The sequence below is a fragment of the Euprymna scolopes genome, chromosome 31 (assembly GCF_053919585.1).
Source record: "Euprymna scolopes isolate OS-2025 chromosome 31, ASM5391958v1, whole genome shotgun sequence".
Taxonomy (NCBI): domain Eukaryota; kingdom Metazoa; phylum Mollusca; class Cephalopoda; order Sepiida; family Sepiolidae; genus Euprymna; species Euprymna scolopes.
In genome coordinates, this window is record NC_136512.1 from 88368884 (window position 1) to 88382528 (window position 13645).

The window sequence follows — 13645 nt, forward strand, 5'->3', positions numbered from 1 at the left end:
TTTTACAATTTCATTGTACAGTTATTTTGTAGCGTTGTTTTTATTTTATCGCCAACGCTCGGTTTTATCCGGCTGTTGACGTCATGCGCCGGACAAAGCCGAGCAAATACTGAGTTACGTCTGGTTCGTTAAATGCACAAGTACCAAGAAATCTAACCAGAGATAAGTTTGGGAGTTAATTTCTAAAAACTATCCAACACATTCCAGCATGTAAAACAGGTGTTAAACTGATGATGGTGATGATGATTTAGCTCAATGATTAGAATCTTAAATCATACAGAGTTAATATAGTACAACTTGGTAGAATACAAGATTTGTGGCATAATCAATATTATGTAATCCTGCTACAAAAAATCCAACATCAATATTTGTGTGTATATATGTTTCAGATTGTTATACATTTTGTATTCTGTTGAGTTTTATATATATATATATATATATATATATATATATATAATGAATTATTTTTATCCCATTTCAATCTTGTTCTTGTCTGCTAATCTTTTATTTCCTGTTGCAGGATCCCCATGCTAAGGCTCCTGACTTTGAAATTCCAAACACACCATACGTGTTGCGAGTGAGAGATACAATGGTTGACAGGGAGGTAAGTTTAGATGATAACCATTATCAACATCATCATCTATATGTGTCTTGTTCATATGTCCTTTAGTTTGTTTCCGTAACAACCATAGCATATGGTGAGCAAGAGTGATACCAATTGACATGCAAACTTGTCTCAAGTAAATTTGCTGTTCTGCATCTGTAAACAATTTTAAGTTTCATATTTGCAAGATTTTATTATTACCTATTATTTTGAGTAATAATGTGCAGCTATTTATATATATACTAGCAGGCCACTCGGCATTGCTTGGTCATAAAATACGCTTAAATATATTTTGATTAATGCAGATTTCGTATTTGTTATTATATTAGACTCAATATGTAGTAATGATTTAAAAAGTTGTTAAAAAAAAAAAAGAAAAAGACTTGTGCGTCACCACCAAGAATCGAAACCAAAATGTTTAGCTTATGATTTACTTTTCCCTTTGACATTAATGCCTGAGCTATGGAGACATGTTTGCTGCAAGGCTAAAAATTAAAACATGAACCAATAGCTATTACGTTACACATGCATATTCGTAATGCCACTGTTCGACCTTCACTTGGCAAATTCCATCTTTAAAATTTTCACACTTTGCACCAATTTTCCCCGGCTAAAACCTAAATATAAAGTTTTGCATTAGTCTGAATGCCCTATATATTAAGTTTTGTGTCTGTAGACCAAAAACTAACAGGAGTTTCGTAGGCAAAATTTTTTATACAAATATATATACGTATACATAAATATATATATATATATATATATAAAGGTTTGTATACTATAACCATTTTACGCAAATATTTTGCAAGTATAAATCATGTAGAATATCTGCATGAATATAATTACACGTAATAGTTAACTAAAGATGATCATCCCATAGGAAAACCGAAAAATCTAATAGAGAATTAATTAAAATGAATGTTTAAAAGAATATGCAAATTAGCTAGATCTTTTGCTGATGAATGCAATTCCACAACCCATAAATAACAAAGTTGTATTTTCTTTTTAAGTAAATAACAAAAAGGGTTCTTAATATGAATATCAATACACAAATAAACCCCAATTTATAGAAGTATAGATAATTCCAGGTTTAATATTTTCCAGAGGTTAAATAACCAATGAAATTTTGACAACGTTAATACAAGAGTGCTCAATACCGAAGTAGAGCAAGATATACTTTTTACTTGTTTTACATAAGCATCACGACACATTCATGAGAAGTTTTGGTTAGCCAGTTGCAAGTAACTGCAGACCTTTTCAGGCGATGTTGGCTGACTGAGGCATGCTCATGAATGTGTAGTGACATATTGGTGCTTGTATAAAACAGGTTAAAAGTATGTATATATATATATATATATATATATATGTGTGTGTGTGTGTGTGTTTTACATTGAGGCTTGTGTTACTGCATTCATTCATGAACATGTTTCGGTCAGTCAGCAGTACTTACAGACTTTATTTTTGTATAAGCAATATCGCTTGAAGAGGTCTTGTAGCTATTTGTAACTTGCTGACCGAAACATGCTCATGATTGTTTAGCGACGTATTAATACTAATGCAAAACAAGCAAAGTGTGTATGTCAATAACCTTTATCCCTGAGTGGCTTCCGGGCCTTGATAAGTGATGACCACCATGTAAAATATATATATATATATATATATATATGCACACACACACTTTTTACTTATTAGTGTAGTGACACTGAAGAAAGAACTTTTGGAATCCTCAAAATTATGAAATAAAATATTGTAAATTGTTTTAAAAACAATTGTATGCCTAATTTTTGTTTCTGAATTCTTTGGACAGATATAACTAATATGCTAACTTGATTTATCTCAACCTAATTTGTATACCAGTGTTGTTAGAAAGATAAAACCTCCCATTTTTATCTTTAATTCAAAAAGTTAAAGATCTACACAGACGGAAGTGTCACAATTAAAATGAGCAACACTTTGTGCTTCAGAGTTTTTCTACATAATCACTGCCATTTTAAATGCAGTTTTGCCAAGAATTCAATGACACATCTCGGCTTCTGACACACATCTATGACAGGGGTCGCTTTCTTAGAATCTCACAACAGCTTTTGATGGTTCAGTTTTGCTTTCAGTTTCAATTCTTGCTGATGGCACCCAAATACTTTTTTTTTTACTTTTGAAATCATGACTCTACAATAATATATACAAAATCTAGACAAATTAAAATATATTTAAGCGTATTTTACGACCATGCCAAGCCCCCTCCCCCCACCTGCTAGTTTTATCTATGTGAATAACGATGAAATATTTTTATTATAAAGAAAGATATGCACTCATGTTCTATGAAAATGTATGCTTTTGTGAATATTTTCTATTCTTTATGCATACCTTTTTTAAATCAGGAGTTTAATATTGATTGAAATAAAACAACTGAGCATATATAAATAAACTAGCGAGGGGTACCCGGCGTTGCCCGGTTGTGTGGAGGTGTGTGGGGGGTTAAAAAAAAAAAGTAAGTATGAGGATCGAACCTGAACTGTTGAGGCAAAGTTGTAAATTAAAGTGTGAAAAAAAAAAAAAAAACGTGTGATGTTAACCATTGTCCCACTGCAAGATGCTAACCCACATGCGACGAGCGACAAATATTGAATATTTATCTTCCCGAAATCGAGCAAATTAAATAGACAGGCGAGCTTCGTTGTTAACTGTGAGATATTACGATTTATATGTGATATAAAAAGTTTTAAAAAGTTTTGAAGCGAGCGACCGCTTCTCTGAAAAAAGCCTTTTGTTGACATACAGAAAAAGCGAACACACATACATACATACATATATTTTCGCTTTTATATATATAGATAGCAATTTTGTTATGTTCTAAACTTCAAGTAAAAATTGGGATACATTTTACAGATCAGTTTCATTTACGGGGAAACAAGCAATATTTATTCCATGGATTCATCTGAAAAACACAGAGGGTTTTCAAAGATAAAAATGCATAGCAATGTAATAGGTAAAATTCAAAAAGTAAAACAACTTCATGAAAGAAATATTCAGTCTTGACTTACAAATATTAGTTGTTCCTTGTGAATGAAACATATCTGTAAAATGTACTGAAACTTTTATTTTGGAAAAAAATGATTGTAAAGATGAATAAAATCTTGGACTTTAGAATATAACAAAATAGTTAAAAATATATATATATATATATATACATACATGCACACAACATTTAGATGTATTCTTATTAAATGTTGTAATTGCAATAGATGCAGACTAAAATAAGTTTGATGAAAATTGCATTCCCTTTGTCACGACTTAGGTAGGTTGAAAGCTTTAAGATAAAAAAAATCTACATAATTTCCGTTTCTTTTTTATTTTATTTTACAGAATACGGTTAAAGACTTTGCTGCGCGCAGCACTGGCATCATTCAAGAAGCAATGAAGTGGGCCCCGAATGCCACCCGGTCACACATTATTGAGTACTTGCTCAAAATGGATCATTCATCACAGGGATTGTTCTATCACAGTGGACTTGCCCTAGCGACGGAGAGTGTTCTCAATTATGCAGGATACAACAAAACTGCAGCACCCCTGGGAGTAAGTATAGGCAATACCCTTTCCCCATGCTCCTTATCCTAGGCAGTTCTTATAAATTACTAAATGTACCTCCAAACTATTGGGTCACAACTTGCTATCACTATTTATTCGACTTTAATTTTTTTAAAATAAAAACCAAAAAAATTGGCTATGCTAATCGCAGAAAGAGAGAGAGAGCAGAGCCCCGTCCCTCTCTCTATGAACACTTGTTAGTAGTTTTGCCCCTCTTTTTTTTTTTTACGTTTGTTCAATTCAAACAAAATATATTGCCATTTGGGCATAAGGGGTTACTATTTGGGACCATGTCTACAGGGCCACTACGTAGGAAGTTGAGTAGCAAGATGCCTGTTTACATTGCATTTAAATTTCTGCATGTCAGTACGGCCAGGGAAGCAGGAGGGAATTCCAGGATCTAGCAGTTCGGGATAAGAAATTACTAGAGTAGGTTTTCTGGCATCTAAGGACTTCTACAGAGAAGGGATGAGATTTTACTGCTTGTGAAGTAGTTAAAGTATTTATGTTGAGAGGGCACAAGTATTGTGTGTCAATCAGAGCACATTCCATGTATCTTTCTTTTTATTAAATCTAATTATTGTTAGCATCAACAAAACTGTTGCATATACATAGGAAAAATAGGACAATAAATTAAAAATGAATAACACAAAACATTAATTGATTATGATCTATTTTTACACATATAGCAATTGCATACAGAATTTGAACTGAATTGATATTTCATTGTTAAACACGATTTTCTGCAGCTATTTTTTTTTCTCAATAGAAAACAAACTTTCTGTTTTATATAAATAAATTGTCTAAATATACAAACTATTATCTTCCTATTTAGGATCCAGTAATGTTATTTTATTATTATTTTTAATAATTTTTTTTACATTAAGCACAAGTACACAAAAACATGCAAAGTTGTTGCATGATGTTAAAGTACAGGAGAGATAGAAAAAGAAACATTTATCAAAGGTAGATAATTTGTATTATACTATTCAAGTTAAAATATGAGTTATCTCCTCTGCATTATCTGAGTTATACTTAGAAATGCAGCCATGTTTTTTTTGTTTTATTTAAAATTATATTCATGCAAAACAAGACACATTGCCACTGACATATAAGGTGTTACTGTGAATTTGGGGCCAGATTTATAGGGGCATCCCAAGTGAGGAGTTGTGCAGCGAGATGTTTGGCCACATTACATTCACAGTTCTGCATATTGGTACAATCACAAAAATAGGGACCAGAGAGGGAATTTCAAAAGCAAAAAGAGTAAGAGTAGAAAGTTTTCCAATATCTGGATAACTCTATAATGAATAGGTGGGATTCTGTCGATTGTCAATTTGGTTAGAGTACTTGCGTTGAGGGGGCACAAATGCAGCAAATTCATCAGAACACATTCCATTAGCTTACTTGTAAAACATGTATAGAAATATAACATTGTGACGAGGGGACAGGGGCTGGAGCATGGTAGACAGTGTGGGATTAATTAGATTAGAAACTCTTTTTTGGACCCTGTCTTAAGAGGGAGAGGTTACTGGGTAGTGTACCAGCCTAGATGCGGCAACAATGCTCCATGTATGAGTTATTAATCGATGTGTAGAGATATAAGATACAGAGAGAGATTTTCTAACTCTATAGAGATACCCACCTTCTTTGTAGCAGACTTGGCAATATTTTGTCTATTTATTTGTTCCAGTTAATGTTACCTGTGAATGTTAAGACTAAAGTGCTTAATTATTGAACTCAGATGAAGTATTATCTATTATATTATCTGTTTATAAAAACAACAAAGTAAGTGTATGTAAACATGTCATGCTATATAGTCATCTATATAACATTATATATATATATATATATATATATGTATATGTATGTTTTCGTCTCTAATGTTTGTATGTGTGAATATATTTATCTATCTCTGATCGTCTAGTGTGTGTGTGCATATATATTTATAAGTGTGTATAACAGATATAGATACCTTCAACAAACGGGACAAATACTATTTTTGTCTGCTTGCACAAAGGAAGGACATACCTTATTGGTCACAATCATTACTGTATGGTTCCAGACGTGCTTTCTGAGAATGTAAGCCATTTTCTTCCCCGAGAACAATGATAAAATGCAATGGCTATTCAGAATAAAATATCCATATTTTATGAGTGAAACAATTTAGGTCTAAAGACCGACTTTATTTAATATAAAATAAATAACACATCTTATGATAAATTCTTACTTTTCGTTTTCCTCCATCTTCAGTGTGTTTAATAGTCCAAAAATGTTTTTGTTTTTTTTTTTTTTCCAGATTGCTACATTAGACAGACGACCGAATTGTGTGACGACGGACAGCTCCAATTTTATGGCAGCTCTCAGTTTGCGTAGTCGTTTTAGTGGTGAGGTAAATCTAAAAAGAAATTGTTTTCTTTTTTTTTTTTTTTTTTTTTTTTTTTAATTTTAGTATTTTTTAAAAATTTTACTCTTTTTTTTAATTTAATTTTTTTTTCAATTTTACTCTTCTCCAATTTCACAGTTTAAAAAAAATTTACACTTTAAAAAAATTTATACTTTAAAAAAATTTTTTTATTAAAATTTTTTTTTTCATTAATTTTACTCTTTAACTCCTTTTCCAATTTTACTCTTTTTTCTTTACTTTTCACAGCTTTGAACTGTTTGCAGAATTAAGAAAGAAAAATTCCTCTGACAATGTTAAATAAATTTTTTCACACTTGCTTATATTTATTTGCGATTTTTTAATTGCCCAATTTATTCATATTTTCTAAAACTTTCATTGTCAATCTGGTGTCCATGAAAGCAGTCACTATATTTCTGTTTCACATTATAATTGATTACAATTTTGAACCTCCATATTCGTGCAAGTAACAAATAGCTTACCTTGGAGTCTGTGCTGGAAGGAAAGATGAGCAGATTTCAGATTTGGCTTCAAGAGAATCGCAGAAAAGGTTAGAAAGGAATTGAAAAGATTCAGGTTTCAGCTATAAGGCGATGTCAGGGAGAAAAATGCTTGATTGATAATTTGCTGCCATCAACAGTGTAGGTGATGTCATGCCACCTCCCACATTGCATTTTGTCGGGTCTGTGTATGACACCATTCCCTCTCTGCACACTAAAGTGCATATATACATTCTGGTTGGAGCTGTTTTCAATTTTACCTCTTTATACACTCTTTTTTTTCCAGCTAAAAAACAAATAAAATTTGTACCACAGATCCAAATATCCCATATATTAAGTTTCAAGTCTGTAGTCCAAAAATTCACAGATTTGTAGACACCATTTTGCACACACAGACAAGATCACTTATATATAAAAAAAATGAAAAAGGCAAAAAAAAAAAAAAACCATATTTATGTTTATCAATGCTTCATCTTTATTTCAAGACTTTCTCAGAATTTTCCAAACGTAGATTCCATGAGCAGAGCTTCTTTCTCAGAAGTGCACGACTGGAACTCTCTTTCGTTTGCCTGTTTCCCACCTGACTACATCTTGGATGTCTTCAAGTCCAACATAAACAAATTCCTTATGAACAGCCTCCTTTAGTTAGACACACTATCAAATCTCCAATACTAATGATTACTACAATACTATCTCATTGATTACTGTACATGCAATAACCCTTATCCCTGAGTGGCCTCCGGGCCTTGATAAGTGGTGACCCCCATGTAAAAAAAAAAAAAAAAAAAAAAAAAAAATTAGTTCAAGAAATAAAATACAAGTATAATATTTGCAAATATATTTGTGGTTGTAATGTGGAATGGATATTTTTGTTTTTTTAAAGAACAAATAGCCGTTAGCATTCAAAATGTGTATAGTATTTATGGAATGAGTGAATTTTTTTTTTTTTTTCATTAACATAAATATTTTTGGTTTTTCCTTTCTTCATTTCTCCATGTTGAAGTATTATTTCCATAATTATTATCATATACATATGATATACAAACTTTTTTTTTCTTGTGACATTGTATTATTCATTTTTTTTCTATCTAAGCAAAGAATTTCTAACTTTTCTGAAGAGTATCTGCATAGAAAGAGATGGTATTGACATAGTAATGACCGTTTTTTTCTACATAACGAAACATATCTGTAAAAAATGTACCGAAATTTTAACATGCTCGAGGAGCTGTTTTGCATGAAAAATCAATATTTCGATCTCGGAATGTAATTATACTGGCATTTTATATATGCTCTGTTATAATATTTAACAAATATCGAGCTTCTAAACAAAAAGGATTGGTGTACACAAAGAATGAAATATAATTGAAAAAATATATTTCACCGAAACAACATATATTTTCATAAATTGCTATACATATATACATATGTCTTCATAACTATATCTATTGAACAGGTTGAAGTAAATACTGAAAATCTGTATATAAAATATATCACTTTATAAAATTTTGTGTGGATACATGAAATGATAATATATATGTGTGTATGTGTGTATACAATAGAACTCTGGGATACAGTGGCCCTAGGATAGGTTTTTTCCAGGTGACGATGTGGAATACAATGTTTTTCCAGCCCCTGGTTACAGTATCCACCCCCCGCCCTTGCAGTGTTATTTATAATATTATTTGATTATATACATGTATATTATATACTGTACTGTATTTTTTTTACTAATTTTTAATGCCATGTCCTGGGGTTCTACTGTATGTATTTATATTAATTGTAGTCTTTAAAAAAAATTTTGTGAATGATATGTATGCAGATTTTACCTCATAATAAACATGCAATTTTATTATGAATGACTTTGATTCCTTTATTCATCCTCCGACAAAGGAGGGATTGAACCTAGTAATTCACTCTCATTCGCACTTTTCTCAATAACCACTTTTTGAATTATTTTGAAATTTTGCACAAGCATTAGTCATTGTGAAAGTAAATTTTTCACTCCTAGAGGGTAACCCCTCATGCTTGGCTTGTTTTTATGGTTTTTGGTTAATGAGGGCCAAATTACTGTAATTTTTTAAAATTATATTATTAATTTTTTTTTATTTTACTGCATTATAATGGGAGTATTTTTTCATTTGATTTTTGTCAAAGAATTTGTTTTCTATTTTTCCAGGTGGCAGGAATGCGAGAGGTGTGTTCAAGTGATGACGAACTCATCAGACGTCTGTGTGATAATCTTGAAAAAGACTGTGATAAGCAAAGTAAGTATTGCTTACGTCTGCCAAACCAAAACAGTTTTTATATGCCCGTGTGCCATTAACTTATTTATGAGAGTGTGCCATTAACTTATTTATGAGAGTGTGCCATTAACTTATTTATGAAAAAAATTTTTTTTTAATTTTCAGATACTGAACGTATAAAATCTGGGATGTTTAAAGTGTGTGCCCTTTTAATCATGATGAAAGGTTAGTTTTTCAGCTTTCTGATTGTTATATTCTTACATATAATGTTGTTTTACTCTGACATACAACGTTGTTTTGCTCTGACATACAATTTTAAAGTTGCAGTGATATGTTTCAGGAATAGTAAGAATACAAAGTTTGGAAGTGCGATTGCGTAATTATCGGTTTAAAAATGTTCATGTTTCATCGCAACAGATCATTTTGAAGCTCATCACATAAACTGCTGGAGTCTTGTTTGTGATCCACACAGTTTGAATAATTTTAAGTTTGACGTTCCACTAATATGAATTTGGGGGGAGGAGGGTAAGGGTGATTTCTAAATGAAAGCAATTATTTCATGCATTCAAAATTTAATAACACTTAATATCACTCCATTCAGCTTCCTCCTCCTTAACTACTTGTGCTTGGGTCTTTGGGTTTACAATTTCATTGGTCCAGTGCACCAGCTGGAAGTTGATTTTTCATAGCATTTTTGACGTTGCCGTAATCCATACTTTATTCTTTTAAAATTGCATTCTTTTTTCAGTTGTTTCTTCACCATTTAAATATAATAATAATATATAGTAATAAATAGTGATATATAAAAGTGAACGTGTCTGTGTGTGTGTACATTTCCCTACGCAATAACTCTGTCAATTTTAAGTCTGCAGACGTAAAATTTGATATACAGGGTACTAAGATTTGGGAAAATCTTTGATCGGTTTTTGGCCAGAAATTTGGTTTTTAAGGGGTCAAAGTTCAACGATTTGACCTTTGAGAACTCTACCAAACTCCTCCGACAATTTTGGGTCTAAACACTTGAAATTTTAGATATAAGTTCCTTGGACATGGATCTAACATAATAACATGATTTGAGCCCAAAACAATAAATGTTAACGGGTCATAATAGGGGTCAAAGTTTAAAAAAAAAAAAAAAAATTGACCTCTGCGGTCTCTACCAAATTACTCAGACAATTTTTGGTCTAAACACTTGAAATTTTACATAAAGGGTATTCAGAAATAGGGCAAGCTTTTTAATCGGTTTGGATCGAAAATTTTTAGTTACCAATATATAAATATATGTATGTATGTAGGTTTGCATGTCTGCCTAAAACTTTCGACAGAGGCGACGGATTTTACGAAGATCAGTATCATTTTAAGTCCAACCTTTCAGACGACAAATATTGAAAACTTGGCTAAAAACATTAATTTCTTCACCTTCAACTGGGAACTTTCCTACAGGGGGGAGGGTCACTTTTTTCGCCGATATTGTTGAAAGTCAGCCTCTCCTTTTGATTGTCTAGCCTTAATTAAAACCTACGTCACATCCGGTTTGGTGGTGGTTGTAACGGCAAAGACGTCAGGTTTTTTCCTCGTTTTTTCCTCCTTCGGTACGGGTTCGAACCTGCTTCTTAATACAACTTTTTTTTTTCTTTTGCTCAACACACACATCCAAACACTCGGGCAACGCCGGGCTGAAATGCTAGTATATATATATATATATATATAGTAATAAATAGTGATATATATATATATATAGTAATAAATAGTGATATATATATATATATATATATATATATATATATAGTAGTAAATAGTGATATATATATATATATATATATATATATATATATATAGTAGTAAATAGTGATATATATATATATATATATATATATATATATATATATATATATATATAGTAGTAAATAGTGATATATATATATATATATATATAGTAATAAATAGTGATATATATATATATATATATATATAGTAATAAATAGTGATATATATATATATATATATATATATAGTAATAAATAGTGATATATATATATATATATATATATATATATATATATATATATAGTAATAAATAGTGATATATATATATATATATATATATATAGTAATAAATAGTGATATATATATATATATATATATATATAGTAATAAATAGTGATATATATATATATATATATATAGTAATAAATAGTGATATATATATATATATATATAGTAATAAATAGTGATATATATATATATATATATATAGTAATAAATAGTGATATATATATATATATATAGTAATAAATAGTGATATATATATATATATATATATATAGTAATAGTGATATATATATATATATATAGTAATAAATAGTGATATATATATATATATATAGTAATAAATAGTGATATATATATATATATATATATATATATAGTAATAAATAGTGATATATATATATATATATAGTAATAAATAGTGATATATATATATATATATATATATATAGTAATAAATAGTGATATATATATATATATATATATATATATATAGTAATAAATAGTGATATATATATATATATATAGTAATAAATAGTGAGATATATATATATATATATATTTATATATATATAGTAATAATAATATTCAGTGATAAGTTGTAAGATTGTATATCTAAAAACAAAAATAAGTTTAAGACTAACAAAATCCATACTAGAATTGTCTGCAAGGATCTGTGGCATAGCGGATAAATTACTTGGTAAAATCGGTTTTAATCTCCACGCTTCTTAGGGTTGAAGGTTCAAAATACAATTGCGAATTACTTAGGACTTCTATCCAGTCATGGTTGATGGGACGAGAGCATGCTACACCCATGGAACAAATGAAGGATTGCATTGGAATTCCATGCATATTTCAGATTTCGACAGATAGATTTCTGAATTTGACAAGATACGCCTATAGAAGGTTGGGGGTTACATTGATCAAAACGTTACGAAAATAGAACTCAAGATGAGAACAGTAGTTCAAAGAATCCAAATAATATAAATCTTTTTCGGTTGTGATGATATGTTTGTCGAAAATTATACAAGTCCACACTAATTAATTATCAACAATAACCGTGAAAAGTTATTTTGTAGCAAATATTGAACATGACAGTTTACAACACGTTAAGTTATAACAGGGTTGGCATAGATTTGAAAAGTCCTTGAAGTTTGTAATTTTGCTTTGAAAAGGCATTATTTCTATTATTACCTTGAAAATATGGAAAATTTCTTGAAAATATGGAAAATTTCTTGAAAATGTTGTGAAGATTTTATTCTTTATGACGAGTAAAAATTTATTGAAATATTAAAAATAAAGTCGAAATAAATACCATTAAATTATTTTTGAAATATTAATAAAAAATACCATTAAAATGAAAAAAAAAAACATGGACAAGACGACGACAGCCATCTTGGTTAGAAATTAAAAGCCGTAAAGGGAGTTAATATTTGAGATGGAATAAAAAGCATTTAAAACTACTTAAAATCACTAAAAATAACGTAGATAAGTTTCAAGGTAACTTTTATTGACTATGGTAACTTTTATTTGTTGTGTTTATTTGATTTTTGACTACTTCTTTGAATCACTGTGGATTGTAAAACAAATCCCAAATTTTATTTTGAAAACTTGAATTTTGTCTGGAAAAACTTTGTCTTTGAAAAACTGAAAAGTATTTGAAAATGAACATTGAAAATCTGTACGAACCCTGTTATACTATTGTTGGATGATGTCATTTATATACTCGTGTTTAGTTTTAAATTGCATAATGTCTTGAACTATTCATGCGCCATCTGTAATACATTTTGTTATTCGTTATGTTTTTCACCTAAATTACATAGACTACATATAGTCTACCTTGCCTTAACATTCACAGTGAACGTGAGTTGGAACAGATACATTGAGGGCATTGCTGCAACTGCTGCAAGGAAGGTGGGCTCTCTCTACCATGCTAGAAAGTTACTTATGCTTGAAAGTATCCTGTACCTCTACAAGGCCACCATTTGCCCATGTATGAAATACTGTCACATTTGAGCTGGTGCATCTGCCAACTTGATAGGTCTCACACTATCAGCTAGATTTCAACCACTGTCCCATCAACAAAATGTTGCATCCTTCTGTCTGTTTTACAAGTATTTTAACGGTAGATGTTCCAACGAACTACAAGTCCTTGTACCTCCTCGATGTAAAAACTCCCAACAAACTCAACAAGCAGCAAAGTTCCACCCCTACACAAGAGATCCCCAGATGCTAGAAAGCCTTCTACTCTCATAGTTTCTTC

At 30.3% G+C, this 13645-nt stretch overlaps 1 protein-coding gene across 5 annotated transcripts in view; it reads left to right on the top strand.

Annotated features, from left to right (window-relative positions):
- LOC145255841 (phosphatidylinositol 4-kinase alpha-like) overlaps positions 1-13645 on the top strand; it is a 272694-nt gene that overhangs the window by 146288 nt on the left and 112761 nt on the right. For all 5 annotated transcript variants that reach the window (XM_080114579.1, XM_080114575.1, XM_080114578.1 and 2 more), the window contains 5 exons: positions 521-604; positions 3965-4174; positions 6486-6578; positions 9267-9354; positions 9499-9558. In XM_080114579.1, the coding sequence (XP_079970705.1) occupies positions 521-604; positions 3965-4174; positions 6486-6578; positions 9267-9354; positions 9499-9558 (535 nt within the window). The remainder of the gene's footprint in view (positions 1-520; positions 605-3964; positions 4175-6485; positions 6579-9266; positions 9355-9498; positions 9559-13645) is intronic.